Source organism: Dryobates pubescens, chromosome 17 (genome assembly GCF_014839835.1).
Source record: "Dryobates pubescens isolate bDryPub1 chromosome 17, bDryPub1.pri, whole genome shotgun sequence".
NCBI lineage: Eukaryota > Metazoa > Chordata > Aves > Piciformes > Picidae > Dryobates > Dryobates pubescens.
Genome location: NC_071628.1, coordinates 20,363,185 through 20,390,050, shown reverse-complemented (window position 1 = coordinate 20,390,050; position 26,866 = coordinate 20,363,185). Strand labels below are relative to the sequence as shown.

General features: G+C 63.9%; 2 protein-coding genes across 2 annotated transcripts; both read right to left on the bottom strand.

Annotated features, from left to right (window-relative positions):
• Positions 1-1,217: 1,217 nt before the first annotated feature.
• On the bottom strand, positions 1,218-4,743 carry SNX22 (sorting nexin 22). The gene is made up of 6 exons (XM_054168775.1): positions 4,662-4,743; positions 2,422-2,505; positions 1,972-2,076; positions 1,790-1,884; positions 1,428-1,501; positions 1,218-1,336 (listed from the first exon to the last, which is right to left on the bottom strand). The coding sequence occupies exons 1-6, from the start codon at positions 4,728-4,730 to the stop codon at positions 1,218-1,220; spliced, it is 546 nt and encodes a 181-aa protein (XP_054024750.1). The 5' UTR covers positions 4,731-4,743.
• Positions 4,744-5,757: 1,014 nt separating this feature from the next.
• Positions 5,758-26,337, bottom strand: SNX1 (sorting nexin 1). Its single transcript, XM_054168999.1, has 15 exons — positions 26,150-26,337; positions 21,365-21,467; positions 20,429-20,565; positions 19,089-19,155; positions 16,718-16,761; positions 15,736-15,877; positions 14,318-14,396; positions 13,611-13,686; positions 11,106-11,219; positions 10,912-11,005; positions 9,176-9,381; positions 8,621-8,764; positions 7,356-7,436; positions 6,892-6,963; positions 5,758-6,154 (listed from the first exon to the last, which is right to left on the bottom strand). The coding sequence occupies exons 1-15, from the start codon at positions 26,294-26,296 to the stop codon at positions 6,104-6,106; spliced, it is 1,557 nt and encodes a 518-aa protein (XP_054024974.1). The 5' UTR covers positions 26,297-26,337; the 3' UTR covers positions 5,758-6,103.
• Between the last annotated feature and the right edge of the window lie 529 nt (positions 26,338-26,866).

Below are 26,866 nucleotides of genomic sequence, written 5' to 3'. Positions count from 1 at the left end.
AGCCAGGTAGCTGCCATAGCTGGCCCTGGGTTTCATCAAGGGCTTCAAGTGGGTAGAAGGCATTCAGCCCAACCCCCAGAGCAGGGCAGAGGGGCAGGATCCTCTCTCTCCACCTCTGGCAATGGGCACTGGCAGCCCAGAAGGCCTTAGCTGCCCTTGGCCTTCTGGGCTGCCAGTGCCCATTGCTGCCTCCCTGTCCACCTTCTCCTGACCTGCCATGGGGCAGCTCCCAGCTCTCTGGGCAGCCTGGGGCAGGCTCTCAGCACCCTCAGTGACAAACATTTCTCCCTTCTCTCCAGTAAACCATCCCTCCCTTGCCTTCTCATCACAGGCCCTGCTCAAAGGCTGTCCCCAGCTCTCTGATCACCTCTTGAAGCACTCAAAGGCCACCACAAGGTCTCCCTGGAGCCTTCTCCAGGCTGAACCACCCCAACTCTCAGCCTGGCCTCACAGCAGAGGGCTTCCAGCCCTGCTGTGGCCTCCTCTGGCCCTCTACCAGGTCCCTGTCTGTGCTGAGGGCTCCAGAGCTGCCCCAGCACTGCAGGGAGGTCACAGCAGAGGCCCCTACCCCTGCTGCCCAGGGTGCTGGGGATCAGCCCAGGACAGGGCTGGCTCTGGGCTGGCAGTGCTCAGTGCCAGCTCCTCTCCAGCTTTGCACCCCCCAAGTCCTCAGAGCTGCATCCCCAGCCTGGCTTCACAGCAGGGGTGGGTCAGACCCAGGTGCAAGGCCTTGCCCTTCAGCTTGTTGAACCTGGGCTTCACCTGGGCTCACTTCTTCAGCTTGGCCTGGTCCCTCTGGATGGATCCTGTCCCTCAGCTGTGGCACCTTCTCCACTCAGCTTGGTGTCACCTGCAAGCTTGCTGGGGGTGCAGGCAGCCACTCTCTGTGCCATCCATGAGGGTACTGAGCAGCACTGGTCCCAGGGTCACCCCTGCCCGCTGGTGAGTCACCACCCGTGCCAGGGGGTGTTGCCCTGGGCTGTGGGGTGCAGCACTCCCTCTCCTGCAGGCCAAGCCCAAGTGATTTATTGCCCTGAAGCCCAGGGGCTGAGAGGTTTTCCAGCACGGTTGGGGCTCCACCGGCTGCCACCGCAGCCCTGGCACAGCAGAGCTGCCCAAGGCGCCTGGGGGGTGGGGGGTGAGCGGCTGAGGCTCCTGCCGGCGTTGCCCGGCCCCGTCCCGCGGCGGCAGCGAGTCCCTCTCTGGCTCCTGCCTGCTCACCACCGCTGCCCCGGCGGCTGGGGGCGGGGCGGGGGGCCGGGGGCTGGGGGCGCCGCCGGGCCGGGGGCGTAGAGGCCCTGCAGCACCCCTCTGAGCACCGTGTCCGGGAGCAGCGCTGCGAGCAAAGGAGGCACAGTGTGGGGGATGGGCTGGGAGCAGAGCCTGGGCCCCGGGAGGCTGGGGGCACCCCCGGGGCCGCTCCTTACCGGTGCCCGGAGCCTGCGTGTAGGGATCGGAGCAGAAGCCGATGACAGGGCGCTGGGAGGGCAGGCAGCTGGCACTGCTGGGGCACAGGGCACCTCAGGGCCCAGGCAAGCATCCTGCGGGCCCTGGGACACCCAGACCTGTGCCAGCACCCTGCCTGGCCCCACTGTCCCCAGCTCCACTTTTTGGGGACCGCAACAGGAGTGAGACCTCAGAGCAGCCTGTGCTGGTGGGAGGTGTCCCTGCCCCTGGCAGGGGCTGGAGCTGGCTGAGCTCTGGGGTCCCTTCCAACCCAACCCACTCTGTGTGCCTCTGGGGGGTGGGGTGGGGCAATCCCAGCCCCATGTGGGTGACCTCCACTCACGGGGGGCTGCTGGCCTTGGGGTCCTGCTGGCAGCAGCGCAGCTTCAGGAAGTCCAACACGTCCTGGGGCAGCTCCTTGTTGTGGTGCAGGATCCCCTGCCACGCACCCGGGGGTGGGCTGGGCTGAGCACCCCAAAACACACCCCCAGCCCCCCCCAAAGCCACCTCTGGCCAGGGCCTTACTCGGATGTAGAGCTCCAGCCCCTGCCGGCGCTGCTCCAGGGCCTTGGGCATCCAGTTGGGGATGCGGCGCGGGGGGAAGTCAGGAACCTTGCAGAGCTTCTTGATCTGGGGGCGGGACGGGGGTGGGGGGCACAGAGCACAGGGGATGTGCCCGGGCACCGCCCTGCCCACCCCACGCCCCCTACCCTCCCCACGCCCCCTGCCCCCGGGCGCCGCCCTGCCCTCCCCACGCCCCCTGCCCTGCCCACGCCCCCTGCCCCCGGGCACCGCCCTGCCCACCCCACGCCCCCTGCCCTCCCCACGCCCCCTGCCCCCGGGCACCGCCCTGCCCTCCCCACGCCCCCTACCCTCCCCACGCCCCCTGCCCCCAGGCACCGCCCTGCCCCCGGGCACCGCCCTGCCCACCCCACGCCCCCTACCCTCCCCACGCCCCCTGCCCCCGGGCCTCACCTGCTTGTGCAGAGCCTGGAACTCGCTGAAGCGCTTCAGCACCGTGTGCCGGCGGCCCCCGCACTGCACCTCCACACGGAACACCTGCAGCAGCGGCCTCAGCCCCAGCAGCCCCAGCCCCAGCAGCAGCCTCAGCCCCAGCAGCAGCCTCAGCCTCCCCAGCAGCCTCAGCCCCAGCAGCCTCAGCCCCAGCAGCAGCCTCAGCCTCCCCAGCCTCACCTCCCGCATCCCCAGCCTCATCCCACATCCCCCCAGCCTCATCTCTCCCTCCCCAGCCTCATCTCTCCCTCCCCAGCCTCATCCCACATCCCCCCCAGCCTCATCTCTCCCTCCCCAGCCTCATCTCTCCCTCCCCAGCCTCATCCCACATCCCCCCAGCCTCATCTCTCCCTCCCCAGCCTCATCTCACATCCCCCCAGCCTCATCTCTCCCTCCCCAGCCTCATCTCTCCCTCCCCAGCCTCATCTCACATCCCCCCAGCCTCATCTCTCCCTCCCCAGCCTCATCTCTCCCTCCCCAGCCTCATCTCACATCCCCCCAGCCTCATCTCTCCCTCCCCAGCCTCATCTCACATCCCCCCAGCCTCATCTCTCCCTCCCCAGCCTCATCTTCCATACAGGGCAGAAAGGAGCCTCCCACAACCTGGAGAGCACAGCTGAGGACCCCCACACCCCCTACCCCAGCTCTCCCCAGGACAGGCAGAGACCCCCAGCCTCCAGGACAGACAGGGACCAACACCCTGCCCCCCCTCACTACCTCCCGTGGGGGTCACCCTGGCAGCAGGCAGGGCACCAGGGGCAGATGGGAGCCCCTGGGGCAAGCAGAGTCCTTCAGCCCCCCTAGGGTGTGTAGGGACACCGGGGGGCACATGGGGGCCTCCAGCCTCTGGGGCAGAGGGAGACAGATTGCCCTTCCCTAAGGCAGGTGAGGACCTGGAGCCAGGACCACCCCCACCTCCTTCTCCAGACCCCACCCCCACTCCTCCTCCGGTGTGGGCACCCTGGGAGCAGGCAGGGACCCCTGGGGCCCTTTCCCTCCTCAGTCAGGCAGGAACTCGCCCACCCTGAGCCCACAGAGCAGGTGTGGATAGTCCGGGGGACATCTTTGGTCCCTGGGGAGTGTGGAGGCACCACCCACCCCTGGGGCTGGTGGGGGTTACCCTGGGACAGATGGGACCCCAGGGGCAGACAGGGACACCACCTCCCCCCCCATCCTCTTCCACGTCCCTCCCTCACCCCCACACTCATTCAAGGGTCGAGTGGCCTCCTCCCAGCTCCCCCCGGGTCAGACACCCTCTCCATGTCCCCTGCCTCCCCCAGCAGGGACATAGGAGGACAGTTAGGGACCTCCCCTGCACCAAGAGCCCCACCTGCCTCTGCCTGCCCCCTACTCCCAGGGAGCCAGCAGAGCCCTGCAGCAACCAGCACCTCCCAGCCCCGGGGCAGCTGGGACCCCCTGGGGACGACAAGGACCCCCTACCCCTGGGGACAGAGGGGATGCCCTGAGCAGGGCCATCCTCCCCCACCCCCTCTTTGAAGGGCACAGGGGGCCCCCCAGCCCCGGCAGGATGCCCTGGGCACAGGCAGGGACCAGCATCCCCTAAGAAGGATGGTGGCACCCTGGGGCAGACAAGGACCCCCCAGGGCAGCAGACAGCCCCCACGGGCAGAGGAAGCCTCCAGAAGGGACTTCCCCTGAGGCCAGAGACCTCCTGCTCCTGGGGCATGCAGGGGTCTCCTGGGGACCTCCAACCCATGGGGCAGACACACGCAGCACAGGCAGGGCAGGTGGGAACTGCCTGGGGGTAATTTTGGACTTCCACTTCCCCTCACCGGGGGAGGAGGGGCAGCCTGGGCAGGGGGGGACACCCCCTATGCAGGGGACACTTGAGGACCTCCATCCCTGGGGCAGAAAGAGGCCAGAGGCACCCCCCGGCCCCGGGGGAATCTGAGGACCTCCAACGCCCGGGGCAGGAAAGGATAACCACCCCTGGGTCAAACGGTGACCCTGGGGGGAGCCTGGGGACTTCCAACCCCCGGGGCAGTGAAGGCATCCCGGGGCGGACACGGGCCCCCCACACTTCCCACCCCTTTAAAAGTTCCCCCCAGGCAGCAGGGACCCCTGGGGACAGGCAAGGGAATGTGGTAGGGACCCCCGCTGGGGACACTTGGGGGACCTCCACCCCCCCGGGGTAGAAGGACACGACCCCCATTGCCCCGCAGCCCCCCGGCCGCCCCTCACCGTGTGCGCCCTGTCAGGGCTGCGCGCCGCCGCCGGGGGCTCCGCCGCGGGGATGGACACTGCGATCATCGCCACTGTCGCGACAGACACCGCCGCCGCTGCACGGGGCCGGCGGAGGGCTCGGCGCCGCCGGGGGTGGGGGACGGCCGCCGCGGGACTCGGCGCTGCCGTAACCTCCCCCGCGGGCTCCCAGCCAGTCCCGGCCCCGGGGCACCCAGCGGCTGACACGGGAGCCCCCAAAGCCGCCTGCGGAGCAGCCCGAGGGGGGCCTGCCGCCCCCAGCAGGGGGTGGGGAGGGGGTTTTGGCAGGAGGCTGGAGGTGCCGCCGGGATCCGGCTGCACGGGGGGAAGGGGAAAGGAAAGTGGGAAGTCAGCACAAGCTGCCCTTGCCCTTGGCGGAGGCAGGGGAGGAGGTATCGGTTTTGGTGACATCCATGGCTGGGTGCCGAAGGAGGAGGAACCCTTCAGCCATAGGTGAAAGGAGCAGGACCCCTGCAGCCCTGGGGGAAAGGAGCAGGACCCCTGCAGCCCTGGGGGAAAGGAGCATCACAGCTCCTCAAAGGCTCCACCATGGCTTCTTGGGGACCTGGAGGGGACAAAGGAGCATCACAACTCCTCCCAGGCTCCATGATGGCTTCTAGGGACAGGAAGGAGCAGGAACCACCCTGGCCCTGGGAAAAAGGAGCCTCACAGCTCCTCAAAGGCCCTGTGATGGCTTCTGGAGGGAGGAAGGAGCAGGAGGCACTCTGGCCCTGGGGAAAAGGCACAGGAACCACCCTGTGGCCGTGGAGGGGCAGGGGGTGAGGCATGGAGAAGCAGGAACCACTCTTTGGCCACGGGGGGAAAGGAGCAGCACAGCCCCCACAAAGGCTCCACGATGGCTTCCTGGGCACCAGGTCATCATCCCCTTCCCCCCCCCAAGCCCAGCCCCCCTGAGCTCAGCTCCCAGCAGCAGCTGCTCCTGGCAGCAGGGCAGGAAGCCAAAGCTTTATCGGGAGCCCAAGGTCACAGCCCCGCGGAAGGCTTCGCTGCCACCCCCGGGGGGCCGTTGCCCCTTGTGCCCGGCCCCCAGCCAGCCAGAGCCTGTTTGCCCTGATAGAAGTTTTTATTCCAGAAGTTTAATGGCACTGCAGGAGTCAGAGAGTTCAGTAAGAGCCCTGAGAGCCCCCAGCCCGGGAGCCAGGCGCCGGGGCAGCCCCAGCGCAGGGCCCGGGGCAGGAACCGCTCCAAGTCTGTGTCTCAGTAAGAAAATAGATGCTGCTACGTGACAAACAGCCGCGGAGAAGAGTTAAGTGGCTGCAAAGCTGCTCCTCGGGGCGGGGGGGAGGGGCAGGGCTCCAGCAGCACCTCCAGAGGCTGCCAGGAGGCCTTGCCCCGGCCGGGAGGAGGCAGAGGTGCCCGGCGAGGCAGTCGGGGTCCGCACGGCGCCGGCTCCGCACTGCCTAGGAGATGGCCTTGGCCTCGGGCAGGAAGGCTTCCCAGTACTTGACCAGCTGCGGGGGCATGGGGGGCACTCAGCAGGGCACAGCAGGCACTTGGCACCAGAAAGGACACCCAGCAGGAGAGGAGAGGCACCCGGGAGGAGAGGAGGGGCAGCCAAGAGAGGGCACCCGGGGGGGCAAGGGGGAAGTGCATGCACACCTAGGGTGAGGCTCCCGGGGGGGACGAGAGGGCAGGGGCACCCAGGGGCACAGAGAGAGAGGGCACCCAGGGGGATGAGAAGAGGGGGGTGGGCACCCAGGGGGACAGAGAGGGCACCCAGGGGGACAGAGCGAGAGGGCACCCAGGGGGACAGAGCGAGAGGGCACCCAGGGGGACAGAGCGAGAGGGCACCCAGGGGGACAGAGCGAGAGGGCACCCAGGGGGACAGAGAGAGAGGGCACTCCACCAACACAACCCAAGCCCACAACAGTCTGAGAAGCATCTGGGGAGAGGCAGAAGCTTCCTCACAGGTTGCACCCCCCCTCCCCCCAGCTTCCTCCCACCATGTCCCCACCCCCCTCCCCCAGACCCCTCCCTCAGGTTACAGGCTCCCCCCCCCCAAGCCAGCAAAGGGAAAGCAATGCTGAGGCTGTGGCCAGCGGTGCCCCCCTGCTGCTCACCCTGCTTTGGGTGGGGGAGGAGCTGAGCGCCCCCCAAGGGCACTGAAGCTGGGGAAGGGTCTGGAGCTGAGGGGCCTGGGGGTGTTCAGCCTGGAGGAAACAGCAGCCCAGGAGCTGGGGCTACCCACCTGCTGCTGGGAGGTCAGCAGTGTCTCCAGGTACTTGGTGACGTGGTTCCTGAAGTCCTTGGACTTCTCCTTCTGCAAGGGGCAGGGCAGGAGTGGGCCCCAGGCCGCGGCACCCACCCAGCCCCCCTGCCTCCCAGGGGGGGAAGGGGAAGCCACCAGGAGCTCCCTGTTGATCCTGGGGCCTCACAGACAGCAGTGGGAGATGCTGAGGGCAAAGCTCACCTCTGGCCACAGCCTGAGGGCTCAGAAGGTCCCTGTCCAAAGGCCACCCAGGCCCCCCCCTCCCCCAGCCTGGAGGCCTCAGGTGTACCCCAACCCACAGCTCCCTGCAGGGACAGGGGTGAGGATGTGGGGGCAGGAGCCAAGGTGCTGCTCCCAGGCCAGGGAACAGCAAGGGCAGGGGAGATGGGAGGGAAGATGATGGGGGTGGGGCTGCCAGGCCGTGCAGGGCCCGGGGCAGGTACCTCGAAGCGAGTCACCTCCCTGCGCAGCACGGCCGAGATGCGCTCGAAGTCCCTCTCGTACTGCGTCACTCGGGACTCCCACTGCGGGCACACAGCAGGCTGCAGGGCAGGGCCACCGCCTCTGCCTGCCCCCCACCAGCCCCACAGGCTCACAGCAGGTTAGGGGCTGGAAGGGACCTCTGGAGAGCTCCCAGTCCAAGCCCTGCCAGAGCAGGAGCAGAGAATCCAGCACAGGGCACACAGGAACACATCCAGGCAGGGCTGGGAGACTCCACAACCTCTCTGGGCAGCCTGCCCCAGGCCTCTGGGACCCTCACAGGGCAGAAGTTCCTCCTCCTGCTGAGCTGGAACCTCCTGTGCTGCAGTTTCCATCCCCTGCTCCTTGGCCTGTCCCAGGGCACAGTGAGCAGAGGCTGTCCCTGTCCCTTCCTTCCTGACCCCCAGCCCTCAGCTATTGAGAGACATTGATCAGATCCCTCTCAGCCTTCTCCTCTCCACACTGAACACCCCCAGGGCTCTCAGCCTCTCCTCACCAGCAGTGCTCCAGGCCCTGCAGCACCCTTGGAGCCTCCCTTGGCCTCTCCCCAGCAGATCCCTGTCCCTCCTGAGCTGGGGAGCCCAGAGCTGGATGCAATATTCCAGGGGAGGTCTCAGCAGGGCAGAGCAGAGGGGGAGGAGAACCTCCCTGGCCCTGCTGGCCACACTCTGCTGAGTGCCCCCCAAGACCCCCTTGGCCTTCTTGGCCCCCAGGGCACATTGCTGTCCCATGCAGACCTTGCTGCCCCCCAGCACTCCCAGGAGCTTCTCCTTGGGGCTGCTCCCCAGCAGATCCCCTCCCAGCCTGTGCTGCTGCAGCTTATTCTTCCTGCCCAGCTGCAGCACTCTGCTCTCATCCTCACTGAGCCTCCTTGGGCTCCTCTCTGCCCAGCTCTCAGTCTGTGCCAATCCCTGAATGGCCTCACAGCCTTCAGCTGTCTCAGCCAAGCCTCCCAGCTTGGTACCCTCAGCAAACCTGCTGAGCAGACTCTCTCTGTCCCCTCATCGATGTCACTGATGGAGATACTGAACAGGACCATACCCAGCACTCTGCTGGGCTAGAGCCACCTGAGATGGGACCCCAAGCAGCCCCTCCTGCAGCTCCCTGCAGCTCCCTGCAAGCCTGGCAGGTGAGCTGTGCCTGCAGCCCAGGAGCTCTGCCCCCTGCACTGGTGCCCTCCTCCCCGCCCTGCAGCGAGCCTGAGGCCCTGGCACCGCTCAGTGCCTACCTCTGAGATCTCCTCCTTGGCCTGCTGCAGCTTGTCAGGTTTGTTGGCCCACAGCAGCCTGGCCTCCACCTCCCTCTTCTTCTGCAGCATGCTCTGAGCGTCCTGCCAGCGCTGCCAGCTCCTCATGCGCTGGTCAAAGGCTCCCTGGAAGGAGAGGGCAGGGCCTGGAGCTCTGGGGCCAGACCTGGAGCCTCTGGGGCTGGGAGAGAGGGCTCTGGGAGGGAGGGAGGGGGCTGAGAGGATCCAGAAGGTGTCCAGAGAAGGTGCCAGGAGGAGGAGCAGAGGGCTGGAGCTGCTCTGCTCTGCAGACAGCCTGAGAGAGTTGGGGTTGTGCAGGCTGGAGAGGAGAAGGCTCCCTCCCAGGGAGGGATAGGGGTCTGGGACACCTCTGAGGGGGGCAGGAATCAGGCTTGGGGCAGGGAGGCAGCAATGGGCACTGGCAGCCCAGAAGGCCAAGGGCAGCTGAGCTGAGCCTTCTGGGCTGCCAGTGCCCATTGCCAGAGGTGGAGGGAGAGGCTCCTGCCCCTCTGGCACCACCTCCCATGGGCTTCTTACCCTCACCACAGAGAGCAGCCTGATGTAGTCCCCCAGGAGCTCAGCCAGGACGAAGAAATCATTGCTGGCCTGCTCCTGGTACAGCTGCTCAATCTTCTCCTCCACCTCAGCCAGCTGGGAGAGGGCCCTGGAGAGGGCTGTGTTGTCCTCTGAGCTGCCCAGCATGGCCAAGCTCTTGGCAAACTGAGCTGTGTTCAGGGCTAGCTCTGGAGGAGAGAGGAGAAGAGAGGTCACAGAATGCTCTGGATGGGAAGGGACCTCCAAAGGTCATCCAGTCCAACACACCCCCAAGCAAAGAAACCTTCTTGTCACCTTTCTGGGTCTGAAGGGGGCTACAAGAAAGCTGGGGAGGGACCTTCAAAGCTCTCCCTCCAGCTCTGGCAATGGGCACTGGCAGCCCAGAAGGCTCAGCTCAGCTGCCCTTGGCCTTCTGGGCTGCCAGTGCCCATTGCTGGCTCCCTGTCCAACTTCTCCTCCCAACCCTCCCTGCAGAGAGCAGGGACAGCCCCAACCAACCTGACCTGCAGTGCTGCCAGCCAGGGGGCAGCTCCCAGCTCTCTGGGCAGCCTGGGGCAGGCTCTCAGCACCCTCAGTGTCAACCATTTCTCCCTTCTCTCCAGTCTGAGTCTCCCTCTTGCAGTTCAAACCATCCCTCCCTTCTCCTCTCACCACAGGCCCTGCTCAAAGGCTGTCCCCAGCTCTCTGATCACCTCTTGAAACACTCAAAAGGCCACCACAAGGTCTCCCTGGAGCCTTCTGCAGGCTGAGCCACCCCAGCTCTCAGCCTGGCCTCACAGCAGAGGGCTTCCAGCCCTGCTGTGGCCTCCTCTGGCCCTGCTCCACCAGCTCCCTGTCTGTGCTGAGGGCTCCAGAGCTGCCCCAGCACTTCAGAACTAATTAGTGATGAGAGCAGCTCTGCTCAGGAGGACACTGCTCCACCTCAGCACCAGCACTTGAAGCTGAAGGAAGGGGAGGGATTCCTCTTCCATTTACTTCCCATGATGGTAAGCCCCAAGAGCCCTCAGCAGCAAGGAAGCTCTGTCCTGTCTGCAGGGTGAAGCTGTGTCAGAAGAGAAGAGGAGGCTCAGGGGAGACCTCATTGCCCTCTACAACTCCCTGAAGGGAGGTTGTAGCCAGGAGGGGGTTGGTCTCTTCTCCCAGGCACCCAGCACCAGAACAAGAGGACACAGTCTCAAGCTGTGCCAGGGGAGGTTTAGGCTGGAGGTGAGGAGAAAGCTCTTCACAGAAGGAGTTATTGGGTGCCAGGTTGGACTTGCTGATCTTTGAGGTCTTTTCCAACCTTATTGATTCTATGACTCTAAGAAGTTCTTCCCAGCAAGAGAGATTGGCCACTGGGAAGTGCTGCCCAGGCAGGTGGTGGAGTCCCCATGCCTGGAGGTGTTTAAAGCCAGCCTGGGTGAGGCACTCAGTGCCATGGGTGAGTTGATTGGATGCTGTTGGGTGATAGATTAGATGGTGAGAGCCTGGCACAGGCTGCCCAGGGAGGTGTGGAAGCCTCAGCCCTGGTGGTGTTTGCAGCCAGGCTGGCTGTGAGCAGCCTGCTGGGGTGTGAGGTGTCCCTGCCCATGGCAGGGGCTTGGAGCTGGCTGAGCCTCGAGGTGCAACCCTGACAAGTCTGTGATTCTGTGACAGGCTGGACTTGCTGATCTCCCCAGGTCTTCCCCCAGCTGGCTGCAGCCAGGAGCCCTGGAGGGCAGTGGCAGCAGAGCTGTTACCTCTCCTGTGGGTCACCAGGGTCTCCACCACCGCGTGCAGCTTCCGCAGCCGCTGGTCCTCGCACTCCACCTCCTGCAGCTTCTCCTCGAACCACTGGAACAGGGCAGGATTGCAGAGCTGACTGCCACAGGGCTGGGGCAGCCCCCCCAAAGCTGGGGGGAGCAGGCAGCTCCAAGGGGCAGCTGGCACTCACTATGTCTGACTCGTTCATCTTGATGGTCATCTTGCTGACGGCGTCCGTGGCTCTGTTGAACATCTTCAGCAGTCCTGCTCCACTCAGGGTCTGGGTGCTGACTGCCCTGGGCAGCTGGGGACAAAGGCAGGGGCTTGCTTTGCCAGCAGAAGGGTGAGCAGCCCCTGGGGGGTGGGCAGCTGCTGCCCCTTGAGGCTCCCACCGCAGGCAGAGTTCCTCTGAGGCCTCAGCAGTATCTCCAGGAGCAGCACTGGAGAGCTCTTGGAACACCTGAGGCAGGTGGGATCCACCTGTGCTGCCTGGCCAAGGGAGTGGAGGTCTGCAAGAACCACCCCTGCTGCACCAGTGGTCACAGGACCACACAACCACAGCATGTGAGGGGCTGGGAGGGACCCCCACAGCTCACCCAGTCCAACCCCCTGCCAGAGCAGGGTCACCCAGAGCAGGTCACACAGGAACACAGCCAGGCAGGGGTTGAACATCTGCAGGGAAGGAGACTCCACAGCCCCCTGGGCAGCCTGCTCCAGTTTTCCATCACCCTCACAGGGAAGTTTTCCCCTCCTGTTTCCATGGCACTTCCTCTGCCTCAGCTTCCAGCACTGCCCCTTGGGCATCCCCCAGCAGAGCCTGGCTCCAGCCCCTGGGCACTCAGCCTGCACAGCTTCAGCAGCAGCACTGAGCTCAACCCCTCAGCCTGGGGGCTGCCCAGGCCACCAGAGGTCACACAGAGCCCCAGAAGGGCTTCAGAACATCTCCCCAGCAGGCAGTGCCTGGGGGATGCTGGAGCAGGGCAGTGGGGCTGGGACTCGGCTCCACAGCAGCCAGGTGAGAAGCTGCCAGGGTGGCTGCTCCTGCAGCACAGCCCTGCAGCACAGCAGCAGCGCTGCAGACACTCAGGCCAAGGTCTCCCCAGGGCTCAGCCTGAGGGCAGAAGGACTTCTCCACAGCAGGTGCAGAGCTGGACACACTCCTGCTCTGCCTGGAGGAGCAGGGACCACAATGGCCACGTTGGCCAGGACACAGCTAGCACCCCCCAGCAGCTGAGCTTCAAGCCCAGCCAGCACAGGACCTTGTCACCTCCCAGTGCAGGATCCAAGCCTGTCCTGGACTCCAGAAAACAGAAGACTAACTGCCCAGGGTCCCACCAGCTGGGCCAGAGCTCTCAGACCAGCCCCCACCCAGAAGGAAATGTTCCCTGCATTGAGCTTCTGTGGCAAAGGTTTTGGTAGAGCAGGGAAGCAGCAGGGGGGGCTGCTGGGAGCTTCCTTCCTGTCAGACAGAGCCTAAAGCACTGGGCTCCAAGAGGCACCCACTGCTGGCCAAGGCAGGCAGCACCTCTGGGATCAAAGTGTGAGGAGAAGTGGGGCAAAAAAACCCCAACCCCAACCAACCCTGTGCAGCTGCAGCCAGCAGAGAGGGCAGGAGGCAAACAACCCTGCAGACATCAAGGTCAGGGAAGCTGGTGGGGGACTGGCTCCCACAGGAAGGACTCCAGGCTGGAGCAGAGGAAGAGTGAGAGGAGGAGGCAGCAGGGGAGATAACAGCTAACATGTGAGGGACTGACCACAGCCCCCACTCCCTGTGCTCCCTGGGGGAGGAGGTGGAGGAATCAGGAGTGAAACTGAGGAGTGAAACTCCCAGCAAGAAGGGAGGGGTGGGGGGAAGATGGTTCAAGGTCTGTGTTTGAGTCAAGGCTGCCTTGGCCCACGATGGGAACTGGTGACACTGAGATGCTGGAAGGTGTCCAGAGAAGGGCAAGGAGGCTGGGGAGGGGTCTGGAGCACAGCCCTGGCAGGAGAGGCTGAGGGAGCTGGGCTTGCTTAGCCTGCAGAAGAGGAGGCTCAGGGGAGACCTCATTGCTCTCTGCAACTGCCTGAAGGGAGGTTGTAGCCAGGTGGGGGTTGGGCTCTTCTCCCAGGCAGCCAGCCCCAGAACAAGAGGACACAATCTCAAGCTGTGCCAGGGGAGGTTTAGGCTGGAGGTGAGGAGAAAGTTCTTCCCAGAAAGAGGAATTGGCCATTGGGATGTGCTGCCCAGGGAGGTGGTGGAGTCCCCATCCCTGGAGGTGTTCAGAAAAGGCTTGGATGTGGCCCTTGGAGCCATGGTTTGGTTGTCAGGTGTTAGGTGACAGGTATTAGGTTGGACCTGATGATCTCTGAGGTCTTTTCCAAGCTGGTTGATTCTGTGATGCTGTGAGTGAGCTGCCCCTGTGCTGGCCTCAGCCCAGGAGCCTTTGGTCATATTCTCCCCACCCCCTGCCCAGCAGGCAGTGATGGAGCAGCTTTGGTGGGCACCCAGCATCCACCCACCACCTCCTTTCCCATTACCACTGAACCCTGAGAGCAGAAGCCAAGGTCAGGCACAGGAAGCCTGAGAGGGTGCCGAGGTGCTTGTGCTCTGCAGGCTCTGCTGCTCTGAAGTGGTTTTTGCCTCCTTAGCTGCCTGGGGAGCGTTTCCTTCTGCACTTCCAAGCTACCCCCAGCTACAGGATGCCCCTCTACTGACCTCCTCCTTCTCAAGGAACTCCCTGACATCTGGGTCCTGCAGCATGGTGGGGTGGCTGACCACTCTGCGCAGGTACCTGTGGAGGGGAAGGCAGCGAGCGTCACCCCGGCCCCAGGCAGCATCCCTGCTGCCTCCTCTGCCTTGCCAGCTGCAGGCCAGGCCCAGCAAGCCCTTCTCATTGCCCCACCAAGAGGCCTGCCTCCCTGGGGGCTTCAGTGAGACCTGCCTGCCAGAGCTTGGGTGACAGCTTGCCAAGGCGAGGGATCAGGGTGCGGCCTCCCAGCCCTGGCAGCCACACCTGCCCTGCCCTGCCCGAGCCTGCAGCACAGCAGCACCCTGGGGCCGCCTCCAGCAGCCAGCACAGCTGAACCAAGGACACTGTGCTGGCTCTTGGTGCAGTCAAGGGGCAAGGGGCAGAGATGTTGAGCTGCCTGCTCATGAAGCAGCTGCCAGCCCTAGCTCTGGGGCTCAGCTTTCACCCTGCCTCCTCGGGGGAGCTTGGCCACGCCTGGCCCAAGCACCAGCAGCAGCTTTGGAAGCAGGGGAGGGATTCACAAAGCCAAAGCAACTGCCTGCAGTTGCAGCTCTCCAGCAGCTTCCAGCTCTGCTGCACACCTGGAAGGAGAAGGCCTTCCTCAGGAGGGGAGGAGAGCACAGCCAGCCTGAGGCTGGCTCAGCAGGAGGGGGTGGCTGGGGGGGGTCTCTACCTCTCCAGAGCAGCTCTTCTCTTCTCCAGGAACTCTGCAGAGGAGGAGTCTTCCTTCCCAACCTTCACTTTGGTCATTCCTACACCAAGGGAAGGAGACACAATCAGTGAGCTGCTGCAAATGGTGCAGCTGGTGCAGGCTGGGGGTGACAGGAGATTGACAGCAGTCAGCTGCAGCATCCCTGCTGCTTCCTCCGGCCATGGCAGCTGGTGGCCAGGCCCAGCAAGCCCTTCTCATTGCCCCACCAAGAGTCTTGCCTCCCTGGGGGCTTCAGTGAGACCTGACTGCCAGAGCTGACCTGCCAGAGCTTCAATGACACCTTGCTAAGCCAAGTGATCAAGGTGCAGCCTCACAGCCCTGACAGCCACACCTGCCCTGACCTGCCAGAGGAACCTGACTGCAGTGAGAGCAACCTGGGCTTTAAAAGCTGCACACAGCCCACAGCTGGCAGCAGCTGACACCCAGAGCTGAAGGCAAGGTGCAGGCAGGCAAGGTGGGGAGGGTTACAGGACTGGACTCATTCCCCCACCATGGCTGGGGGACAGCAAGGTCTGCATGGGACAGCAATGTGCCCTGGGGGCCCAGAAGGCCAAGGGGGTCCTGGGGGGCATTTAGCAGAGTGTGGCCAACAGGGCCAGGGAGGTTCTCCTCCCCCTCTGCTCTGCCCTGCTGAGACCTCCCCTGGAATATTGCATCCAGCTCTGGGCTCCCCAGCTCAGGAGGGACAGGGATCTGCTGCAGAGAGGCCAAGGGAGGCTCCAAGGGTGCTGCAGGGCCTGGAGCACTGCTGGTGAGGAGAGGCTGAGAGCCCTGGGGGTGTTCAGTGTGGAGAGGAGAAGGCTGAGAGGGATCTGATCAATGTCTCTCAATAGCTGAGGGCTGGGGGTCAGGAAGGAAGGGACAGGGACAGCCTCTGCTCACTGTGCCCTGGGATAGGCCAAGGAGCAGGGGATGGCAACTGCAGCACAGGAGGTTCCAGCTCAGCAGGAGGAGGAACTTCTGCCCTGTGAGGGTCCCAGAGGCCTGGAGCAGGCTGCCCAGAGAGGTTGTGGAGTCTCCCAGCCCTGTCTGGATGTGTTCCTGTGTGCCCTGTGCTGGATTCTCTGCTCCTGCTCTGGCAGGGGGCTTGGACTGGGAGCTCTCCAGAGGTCCTTTCCAACCTCTAACCTGCTGTGGGCTGTGACCCTGTGACTCAGCAGCAGCCCACAGGACAGTGGTTTAGCAAGCAGAGGTGGAGGCACCTGCAAGCTCAGCCCAGGGCTCCAAGGATGGATCCAGAGTTTTGTCTGGGGATTATTTTCCACACCAGCTCTGCAGCTTTCCTTCTCCCCACTCAGACTGCAGGCAGGCCTTGCCCCTCAGGCACAGAGCTGCCAGCAGAGGGACCAGCCCCAGCCTCCTGCAGCTCCCCCACTCACCTATGAGGCTCTTCTCAGGCGGCGGAGGGACGATGAAGCCGTTCTGGGCATGCTTCTCTGACAGCTTCTCATAGAGCCCCAGGAAGTCACTGAACCTCCTCTTGACTGAGAACTGCTTGCTCCTGAACATTGGCATGGTGGTCTGGGGGCAGGAGAGGAGACTCAGCTCAGACTCACCAGGGCAGCCTGGCCCCTGGGAGCACAGCCTGCTCAGCACGGTCTGCTCTGGCTTCTGGGGTGAAGCAGGACAGCTTGAACTCTGCAGGGTTCCAACAGGGCAGGCTTTGGCCTGGCTTGCCAGCAATTCCTCTCCCAGCAGCTCTCCCTGGCCCCAGCAGCATTAATGCCACCAGATGACAGAGCAGCTGCCAGCGTGGCCGCAGGCTGAGCCCTGCCCCCCGCCCAGTCCCACGGGCCCCGCAGCAAGGGCACTGCTCTTGGGTCACTTCAGCACCTTAAAACTACAGAGGCCACTGGTGGCTTTTCACTGTGTGTGCAGAGCAGGAGGGGAGGCCAAGGGGTCCCCTGAAGGCCACAGCAGCTAGCAGCAGCTTCCTGCAGGGCTGGGAGGCCGGGGCGCCGAGCAGGGCAGCAGCAGGCTCAGTCTCCTGCCACCGGCTCAGCAGAGCAGGTCCTGCCCCCAGACCATCCTCACAGACAGCTGAGCTCAGGTCAGCTTCACCTGAGGCACACAACTTCCAGCAACAGCCCCAGCACTGGGGGCTCTCCCTGAGGGAGGCCATTCCTGCAGCTCACTCCAGCACTCAGCAGCAGCCAGGACTGGCTGAAGGAACCCAGATGCTCTCCGGTCACTTCCAACCTCCTCTCTCAGCCAGGCTCATCCCCTGAGCTGCAGGCTGGATTATGACCCCCCTGAAGGCATGCAGCCACACCTCCTATGTAGGTCACTGGTGGCTTGGCCAGGAGCAGGCAGCCAGGCTGCCCTGCAGCAGGCAGGCAGGGAGCTGCAGGTCAGACCTACCTGGGTGGACACTTTGTAGGCGACGTAGGCGTTCATGCCGTCCCCTGGGGAGAACAGGAGCAAGGGTTAGTGCCTCTGGAGAGGCCTCACAGGGCATCTGATCAGGGCCTGCTGGTGCCTGAGGGCTGGGGGCAAGATGAAGGTGCCAGGCTCTTCGTGGTGGTGCTCAGGAACAAGGGAGGTAAGATGGAACCCAGGAGGTTCTACTTCAGTACGAGGAGAAACTGTGCTGTGAGGCTGCTGGAGGCCTGGAGCAGGCTGCCCAGAGAGGTGGAGGAGTCTCCTTCTCTGGAGACCTTCAGGACCCCTCTGGAGGTGCTCCTGGGTGCCCTGCTCTGGCAGGGGCTTGGACTGGGTGATCTCTGGAGGTGCCTCCCAGCCCCTGCCACGCTGTGGTGGTAAGGACAAGCTGCCACTCATGAGCTGCTCTGCTGGCTGTGGGCAGAGCTCACTCTGGGCTCTCTGCACCCCAGGGGCTTGGTTCCTCTGAGCACCACTTCCAGCAGAGGGAAAGCCTCTTGCTTCTCACTCTGAAGCCAGAGACTTCCCAACCCCACCTGGCTGTATTCCTGTGTGACCTGCCCTGGGTGCCCTGCTCTGGCACCCAGTGCCTGCAGGTCCCTTCCAGCCCCTGCCATTCTTTGCTTCCAAGCTCAGCCACAGCATCACAGATCCCAGAATGTTAGGGGTGGGAAGGGACCTCTGGAGATCCTCGAGTCCAAGCCCCCTGCCAGAGCAGCACCATGGAACCCAGCCTGCTCCAGGCCTCCAGCAGCCTCACAGTCAAGAAGTTTCTCCTCCTGTTGAGGTGGAACTTGCTGGGTGCCAGTTTGTAGCTGGCACTTCCTCTGTGCCTTGTGGCCTCTGGAGCTGGGAGCTGCCCTGGCTGGCAAGCTGGAGGTGTGCCAGGGGCAGCATCAAACCTCTGCAGGTGGCCTCCATCTGCCCCAGAGGTGAAGGAGGGGAGCTGTGCCAGCTGGGGAGCTCTGGCTGTGATGGTTGGGAGCCCGGGGGGCTGTGGGAGCTGCCCCCTTCCCACCATCACCCGAAGGCAGAGCACAGGGCTCCTGTGGCCTCCTGGCCTTTCTCTTGCCTTGGTGTGGCTCTGCTCTTCGGTCTGAGAGAGCCCTGAGTGCTCCTGCAGAAGGGCAGGCAGCAGCTCCCTGCCTGAGCCTGGCCTGCTGCCCAGGAGGCACTTCCCCAGCCCTGCTGCCCAGCTCTGCCCTTCCTTCCGGCGCCGACAATTGGAGGCCTGTGGGGCCCTGGGGCTTGGGCTGGCTCCAGGCCTCTGCTGGCAGCCCAACAATCCCCTGGCTGTGCAGCAGCTGAAGCAGCCCATTCAGGGGCAGCTCCCACAGCCCCCCGGGCTCCCAACCATCGCAGCCAGAGCTCCCCAGCTGACACAAGTCCCCCTGCTCACCTGTGGGGCAGTTGGAGGCCACCTGCAGAGGTTTGATGCTGCCCCTGGCACACCTCCAGCTTGCCAGCCAGGGCAGCTCCCAGCTCCAGAGGCCACAAGGCACAGAGGAAGTGCCAGCTACAAACTGGCACCCAGCAAGTTCCACCTCAACAGGAGGAGAAACTTCTTGACTGTGAGGCTGCTGGAGGCCTGGAGCAGGCTGCCCAGAGAGGTGGAGGAGTCTCCTTCTCTGGAGACCTTCAGGACCCCTCTGGAGGTGCTCCTGGGTGCCCTGCTCTGGCAGGGGCTTGGACTGGGTGATCTCTGGAGGTGCCTCCCAGCCCCTGCCACGCTGTGGTGGTAAGGACAAGCTGCCACTCATGAGCTGCTCTGCTGGCTGTGGGCAGAGCTCACTCTGGGCTCTCTGCACCCCAGGGGCTTGGTTCCTCTGAGCACCACTTTCAGCAGAGGGAAAGCCTCTTGCTTCTCACCCTGAAGCCAGAGCTGCTTCCCTGCCCAGCAGAGCTGCTGGGGGTGGTGTCACAACATGGAACAACACTCAGGCTAAGGCAGCTTTGCTTCCCCCATGCCAGCTCCTGCCCAGAGGCCAGGCCAAGCTGGTCACCACAGCTCCAGACACCAAGCTCTGCTACTTGCAAGCATCACCCTCCCACAAAACCCACTCCTGGCTGCCTGGCCACAGGGTCCCTGCCTTCCAGAACCTGCTTCTGTCTCTCTTCCTCTGTTCCACAACAGCCATTTTGCTCTGTGCAGCTTCCTTTCTCCCAGATGTTGGAAGGAGTCTTGGAGCATCACAGAACTGACCAGGTTGGAAGAGACCTCCAGGATCACCAAGACAGCTCAGAAGCTGGAGCTGTGGCACCTGGAGGTGGCAGCTGCCTTTGGTCCCACTGGCAAGCTTGGCTTGTGCAAGTGCCCCTCACTGGGCAGCAGGGTGGGACAGGAACTCACCAACTTTCTCTGGGTCACTCACTCCTACAGTCAGGTCAAATTTGTCCTCCTGCTCCTCTTCTTCCAGCTGTTTGGAGGAAGCAGACAAGGGCAGCAAGTTAGAACCAGGAAGCCATGCTCCAAGACACCCCAAACCTTCATGGGCCCCAGGGAGGGCCAGCAGCAGCAGAGCCCCAGGGAGCATCACAGAGCTGCCAGGGCTGGAAGGGACCTCAAGGCTCAGCCAGCTCCAACCCCTGCCATGGGCAGGGACACCTCACACCACAGCAGGTTGCTCACAGCCAGCCTGGCTGCAAACACCTCCAGGCAGGAGGCTTCCACCACCTCCCTGGGCAGCCTGTGCCAGGCTCTCACCACCCTCCTGGGCAACAACTTCTTCCTCACAGCCAAGCTGAATCTCCTCACTTCTAGTGCTGCTCCATCCCCCCCAGTCCTATCCCTCCCTGACACCCCAGAGCAGAGGGGCAGGAGCCTCTCCCTCCACCTCTGGCAATGGGCACTGGCAGTCCAGGCAGCTCAAGCTGCCCTTGGCCTTCTGGGCTGCCAGTGCCCATTGTTGCCTCCCTGCCCCAAGCCTGATTCCTGCCCCCCTCAGAGGTGTCCCAGACCCCTATCCCTCCCTGACACCCTCCAAAGTCCCTCCCCAGCTTTCCTGCAGCCCCCTGCAGCTCCTGGAAGGCCACCAGAAGCTCTCCTGGGAGCCTTCTCCTCTCCAGCCTGCACAACCCCAACTCTCTCAGGCTGTCTCCAGAGCAGAGCAGCTCCAGCCCTCTGCTCCTCCTCCTGGCCCTTCTCTGGACACCTTCCAGCCCCTCCAGAGCCTTCCTGGCCCAGAGGCTCCAGAGCTGGCCCCAGAGCTGCAGCTGTGGTCTCAGCAGAGTGGAGCAGAGAGGCAGAATCCCCTCCCTGGCCCTGCTGGCCACACTTCTCTGGCTGCAGCCCAGGGATCAGCCCCAGGCTGATGGCCTGGGACACAAGCAAAGGGCAGCCAGCATGGCAGCTGCATGAACTGCATCATTTAAGTTGTAAACTGAACAGGTTCCTGCCCATTGCAACCTGCAAGGCAAGCTCACAGAGTCCCAGCATGGTGGGGGGTGGAAGGCACCTCTGGAGCTCACCCAGGCCACCCCCAACCCTGCTCCAGCAGGGCACCCACAGCAGCCTGCCCAGGAACACAATGTCCAGGTGGGGATGGAAGCTCTCCAGAGAAGGAGACTCCACAACCTCCCTGGGCAGCCTGCTCCCTGCACCCTCATGTTCAGCTGGAGCCTCCTGGACTCCAGCTTGTGGCTGTTGTTGCTTTACTCCAGAGAAGCTGGAAAGCTCAGAGCAGTTCTCACCTCCTCATAGCTCTGTGGAGGGTTTCTAGAAGAGGAGCTTGCAGGTACTTCTGAAGAGGGGCCAGGATTGGATGCTTTGGCCAGCTCCTTCTTCTGGTTGTTCTGTGTGCTGTCCAGAGTCAGCTCTACAGTGGCATCTGTCAAGAGAAGTTTGCAAGGGTCAGCCTCTGCTTTGGGTTTCTGGGAAGGTCATTGCAGTGTTTGTCTGAGAGGTTCATGGGACCTAGGGATAACAACCCCTGGGGAGGACAGCTGTGAGCAGTGGGGGGAGCAGGGCTTGATGCATGGTCACTGCAGTCAAAGCCTTTGGCCAGGGCTGCTGGAGGACATTAATCCAATGAAGCTCTTAGGAGCTGGAGCAGAAGGAGCTGTGCAGAGCTGAAGGCCAGCTGGGTTCTCCCAGGGCAGAGGCCAGCCTGCAGGGCAGGCTCCTTCCCAGCACACCTCTCCACCCAGAGGAAGTAAAAACTTCCCTCTGTCAGCAGCTGCCTCCAGAACTGAGTCCCAGATGCCCCTGCCCAGACTGTGCCAGGAGTAGGCAAGGGTCTGCCCTTCCCTGTGCCCCCTGCTGAGGGTCTGCTGCCTCCTGTGCCCTGGGAACAGCCTTTGCTAGAGAGGCCTCCTCCACCTGCACAGAGAGAGGGGCAGGCAGAGAACAGAAGTCCTTTAGCCCAGAGAAAACACTCAGCCACCTCAGAGTTGCAGGCAGCAGACCTAAAGCAAACTCCACTTTAATCCTCTTCAGCTCCACACACTTAAGCCTGCCAGGGGAGGATTAACCTGGGGGAGGCTACTCCCAGCTCCCCCAAACACCCCCAGAGCTTGAGATGAGGACCTGGGACAGTCCACAAACGTCCCCAAGCTGCCTGGCAAGCAGCTGCCTGCAGGCTTCAGAGCTGAGCACGCTGCAGCAACCCCCAGCAGATGCAGACTGACCTGCAAACAAGTCCTGCTCGTCCGGCTCCGCACCCACGCCGTTCTGCTGGGAGCTGCTGCCCACAGGCACCAGGGGCTCCCTCTGTGCTGCTGAGGCCTTGCTCTGCAAGAAGCAAAAGCACATCAGGGTGAGGTCACTGGCAACGAGGAACATGTGTGCTGCAGCCAGCAGGGCCAGGGCAAGGACTGTCCCCCCCGTACTCAGCACTGGGGAGGCCACAGCTTGAGTGCTGGCTGCAGCTCTGGCTCCTCACTGCCAGCAGCACACTGAGAGGCTGGAGCAGGGCCAGAGAAGGGCAGCAGAGCTGGGCAAGGGGCTGGGGAGGAGCAGCTGAGGGAGCTGGAGGGGGTTGGTGTGGAGCAGAGGAGGCTGAGGGAGACCTCATTGCTCTCTGCAGCTCCCTGAGAGGAGGCTGCAGGGAGCTGGGCTTGGGCTCTGCTCCCAGGTAAGAAGTGATAGATCAAGAGGAAATGGCCTCAAGGGGAGGTTGACATTGACCATGAGGAACAATTTCTTCCCCAAAGGGCTGCCCCAGGGCAGTGGTGGAGTCCCCATCCCTGGAGAGGCTCCAGAGCCACACAGAGGTGGTGCTGGGGGCCATGGTCTAGTGGTGACCTGGCTTGATGCTTGCAATCAATGATCTCCAAGGCCTCTTCCAACCAAAGCCACTCTGTGAGTCTATGAATGGACACTGGAGACCCAGGAGCTCCAATTTCCAACCACTGCCACAATCCCTTTGTGAGCAGAGTGGGCAGAGGCCATCACCACCTGAGCCCCTTCCACCCACCCCTGAGCCTGGTGACCTCTGCCAGCAAGGCTGTGCCAGGGCTGCAGAGGACACCAAGTGTCACACAGCTCCAGAGCCAGCTCTGCCCCTGCCCTGCAGCCAAAGAGCAGCAGCTGCAGGTCACTGGGCCACACCAGCCCATGAGCCAAGTGTGACAGCACAGCTGCCAGGAGCAGCAGGCTGTTGAGGGCTCCTGGTCACACCACACTGGGCCACACCAGTCCCAGGCAGTGATCACAGAGCTGGCAGGGCTGGAAGGGACCTCAAGGCTCAGCCAGCTCCAAGCCCCCTGCCATGGGCAGGGACACCTCACACCACAGCAGGTTGCTCACAGCCACCTCCAGCCTGGCTGCAAACACCTCCAGGCAGGAGGCTTCCACCTCTTCCACCTCTGGATGCTCTCCCTCCACCTCTGGCAATGGGCACTGGCAGCCCAGAAGGCTCAGCTCAGCTGCCCTTGGCCTTCTGGGCTGCCAGTGCCCATTGCTGCCTCCCTGCCCCAAGCCTGATTCCTGCCCCCCTCAGAGGTGTCCCAGACCCCTATCCCTCCCTGACACCCTCCAAAGTCCCTCCCCAGCTTTCCTGCAGCCCCCTGCAGCTCCTGGAAGGCCACCAGAAGCTCTCCTGGGAGCCTTCTCCTCTCCAGCCTGCACAACCCCAACTCTCTCAGGCTGTCTCCAGAGCAGAGCAGCTCCAGCCCTCTGCTCCTCCTCCTGGCCCTTCTCTGGACACCTTCCAGCCCCTCCAGAGCCTTCCTGGCCCAGAGGCTCCAGAGCTGGCCCCAGAGCTGCAGCTGTGGTCTCAGCAGAGTGGAGCAGAGGGGCAGAATCCCCTCCCTGGCCCTGCTGGCCACACTTCTCTGGCTGCAGCCCAGGCTCTGCTTGGCTCTCTGGGCTGCAAGTGCTCCCTGCTGGCTCCTGTGGAGCTTCTCCTCCCCCAGCACCCCCAAGGCCTTTGCTCCAGGGCTGCTCTCAGTCCCTGCCCAGCCTATATTGGTGCCTGGGATTGCCCTGCCCCACTGTAGCCTTCCAGTATCTGAAGGGGGCTACAAGAAAGCTAGGCCTGCATGAAGGCAGCTGGGCTGTGCTTTAACGTGGGGCCAGAGGAGCTCAGGGGCTCTGCTGCCCCTCCACTGCTGGCAGCTGGCTGTATGGAGCTGTGCTGACCTCTCCTCTGACACCCCTTGAAGCAGGGACAAAGCTGGGACTGCTGGCCTACAGCCAGGCACCACTCTGGGTGTTTCAGTGTGGTGCTGGCCAAGTCTTGCTCCTCACTTTGCCACCCCAGGCTCAGCTCAGCCAGCCGGTCCCGAGCCCCAGGGCCAGCGCTTGTGACACAGGCAAGCAGCCTCTTGGGCACACAGCTTGGCTGGCTGGGACTGTCCCAGCTGCTGGGGGCAGGCCTGGGGACCAGGTGAGAGCTCAGCCAAGAGCTTGCACAGCAAGCAGGGCAGCACAGCACAGCAGAGCTGACGCTGCAGGCCAAGCGTGGAGGCCACCAGCACCACGAGGAGTCCCTCCCTTGGCAGGGGGACAGGCAAGCACAGGTTACTCCAGGCAGGGGTGGGACAGCAAGGGCCATTCTTTAAGGTCTTGGCAGGGAACTGAAGAGGTCTCTGCTGGTCAGGGAGTGGAGCACTATGAGCAGCCCCCCTGAGCCACCAGGCTCCTCGGCACCTTCCGCAGCGAGGGAGCATCGGCGGCTCCGGCTGCCCCTGCAGCGGCGCTCAGGCAGCTGCCCAGTGAGGGGGGCTCCAGTCTTGGGGTACACAAACCCTTTAAGGCAGGGTCCCCACACCTGTGTTGGGATATTTTCCTGGAGGAGAAAGCTGAGACCACTGCCAGCTTGGATCACAACAGTTACAGGCAGGAGGCAGTGATGGAGGGCAGGCAGCAGGAAGGTCCAGCCCCACCCCAGGGTCCTTCAGACCTGCACCCAAGCCACGGAGAGTGCCACTGCCACAGGGACCTCCTTCTAGCCAGCCAAGAGGGCTGAGCCCAAGGGTGCCCTGGGTAGGGATATTTGGGGCAGGTTCTTTCTCAGACTCTCTGCTTCTGCAGCTCTCCAAGCTGGTGAAAACCTCCCAGCTCCAGGTGGAGGAGGCAAGGGGGGCTCTGCAGTCACCCTGACCGCTCTCCTTGCTGTCCTGCTGGGACCTCAGCTCGCCAGAAATGTAGCTCCCAAGACTCCGAGAGGACCACACCCTGTTCCTACTTCTCCATCTGCTGCTAGAGAAGAGCAGCAGCCTCTTTTACATCAGCACTCAGTGTCTCAGGGGCCTGATTCAGCACACCCCAACCACCATGCACCCAGGCAGAAGCTGCCCAGAACCCCCCAGACTGCTTACTGGGGGCAAGCAGACCCCACGTCAGAAGGGGTGGCCCTGAAGATGACTGTGGTCCCCAGGCAGATGAGGCCCAGCCCTGGCTATGGCTGTGTCTGGCCCAAACACCTCTCTGCTGGCTGTGAGGCCACCTGGACGCTGTGTGCCTCAGCAGCCTGACTCCCCTGCTCCACAGAACGTTTTGCTAAGGCTCAAGGGCAGAGGCAAGCAAAGCCAGCAGGTCCCACAGATGAGCCAGCTCTTGGTCATGAGAAGTTGCACCACCAACAGTAAGCACCTGATAAGCTGCTTGAGCTGAACAGGCTCTGGCTGCTGTGCAGGGATGCTTTGCTTGCAGGGAAGCCCAAGGCAGCTTTGGCAGGCTGCCTCCACCATCAGCTACCTACTACAGCCTCTGGTTTTCCAACAGAGAGAGGGCCCAGAAGCTCAAGAGCATCACCTTGGTTGCCAGAGGTACCTGCACCTTCCTCCTGCCAAGTCAGGGTTGCACTTCCATGAGTTACTTCCAAAGGCACAGCCCTGCAGCTCTGCCCACAGCACCATGAGAGTCTCCCCCTTGCAAGCTCCCACAGGGCAGAGTCCTCCCACACCTCCCCACACAGAGAAGCACAGAATGGCAGGGGGTGGCAAGGACCTCCAGGGATTATCCAGTTCAACCCTCCTCACCTTGTTTCATGCTGCTAAGCCACCAGCAGAAGACTGCCTGCTGCCGAGTGAGCACAGCTCAAGGCCACCAGGCCAGGAGCTCTACCAGAAAGTATCACAGAATCACCAAGGTTGGAAGAGACCTCAGAGATCATCGAGGCCAAGTGTTGGTGAGCTCCTCCCCACGAGTGGGGGACACTGCTGCCTCCTGTCAGCTCAGCCTCGCTGCACTGGGAGTCACCCCCCAGCAGCAGACAGCAGCTGCAGCACAGCCTTCTGGACAGCCACGGGACAAGGGCTGCGGCAGGGGGGAAGGAAGAAGAGGCTGCTCCCCGTGAAGGCTCACAAGCTGCACAAAGATGCTGAGCTGTGACCACCACCACCTTCCAAACCAACAAGGGGGCCCTACCCCTGAGCTGGGGAGGGGGATGGAGCAGCAGGAAACCGCCTGGGGGACATGGGGACATCTTCAAGGCCAGGTTAGAGAGGACCTCGAGCAACCTGGTGTCCCTGCCCACAGCAGGGGGTTGGAACCCTCCAAGCCAAACCAGCCGGATTCTATGACCTTACGCTGCTGGGCTTCTTTAAGACACTTGGGTGCTGCACTTTCCCCAGGGGAAAGAGACCAACCTGTCTGCAGCCACCGCACGGACCCCCAGCTAAGGGACCCCGGGAGGCTGCTCCTTGATCCCCGGGCACCCCCCTGACCCCACAGCATTCCCTTTCCACAGCCACCCAAGGTGCCCGAGGGAAGGAGGGAAGGGCAGCCGGGGGTCCCCGCACGACCGCGACCCCAGAGCCACCGCTCCCCTGCTGCTTATTTCCTACGGGGTTGGAGTTTTTAACTACACCCAGAGGAGGCCAACGCGCTGCGTGCAGCCACCGGGACGCCGCTCGAAGAAGAGCCCGTCTCCAAGTACCGAGTGGTTTGGCGCCACCGTTCCCCCTCACAGCCGCCCCGGGCAGGCTCCGGCCCCGGGACGCAGCCCCGCCCCGCCCCCTACTCACGGTGCCGGTAAAGATGTCCTCGCCATCCGAGTCGCTGTCGGCCTCTCCCGGCGCGTCGCTGTCGGCGCCGTGGGGCTCGGGGAAGGGAGGGGGGAGGCGCTGGGCGGGAGAAGGGGAGCGGGAGCCGCAGGCGCCGCCCGACGCCATGTCCGCGCCGCCGCTTCCGCCCCGCCGCCGCCGCGCCGGAAACCGCCGCCGCCTCCCGCGCCCGCCGGGGCGGGAGCGCTTCGGATTGGACACTGCCCGCGCCCGCCCCGCCCGCCCCCCGCCGGGCCGAGCCAATGAGCGCCGCCGTTCGCCGCCGCCGGCAGGCGTCTCTCTCGCCGCCATGGAAACGGCGCGCGCCGGGCGGGACCATCGCGCCGGGCGGGGGGAGGTCGCCCGCCCTCCCCTCCGGGCAGCCCAGGCCTCAGGGGGCCGAGCGGGGAGGGGCAGGGGGTGTCCCCCCCGCGGGCTGCCGCCCGGCGAGCCCTCAGCAGCGCGGCCTGGGGGCGGAGGAGGTAGTGCTGAGCCCCAGCTGAGGTGGTCGTGGTGCCCTCAATGCCCCAGCCGGCTGTGGTCAGCGCAGCGCCCCGGCTGTGCCCCCAGCGCCCCGGCTGCGCTGCCTGCCACAGCACAGCTCCCTGGGAGAACTCCATCAGGGACGAAGCAGAGCCAGCAGGGCCAGGGAGGGGATTCTCCCCCTCTGCTCAGACCACAGCTGGAGCTCTGGGGCCA

Excerpts from the sequence above, each read along its gene's own strand:
- SNX22 (XM_054168775.1), bottom strand. The coding sequence starts at position 4,730 with ATGATCGCAGTGTCCATCCCCGCGGCGGAGCCCCCGGCGGCGGCGCGC. Across the intron at positions 2,077-2,421 it reads TCCAGGCTCTGCACAAGCAG|ATCAAGAAGCTCTGCAAGGT; the intron begins GTGAGGCCCGGG and ends TCCCGCCCCCAG. Across the intron at positions 1,885-1,971 it reads GGCTGGAGCTCTACATCCGA|GGGATCCTGCACCACAACAA; the intron begins GTAAGGCCCTGG and ends GGTGCGTGGCAG.
- SNX1 (XM_054168999.1), bottom strand. The coding sequence starts at position 26,296 with ATGGCGTCGGGCGGCGCCTGCGGCTCCCGCTCCCCTTCTCCCGCCCAG. Across the intron at positions 19,156-20,428 it reads CTCCACAGAGCTATGAGGAG|CTGGAAGAAGAGGAGCAGGA; the intron begins GTGAGAACTGCT and ends TCCTCCAAACAG. Across the intron at positions 11,220-13,610 it reads AGTTCCTTGAGAAGGAGGAG|CTGCCCAGGGCAGTCAGCAC; the intron begins GTCAGTAGAGGG and ends CTTTGTCCCCAG.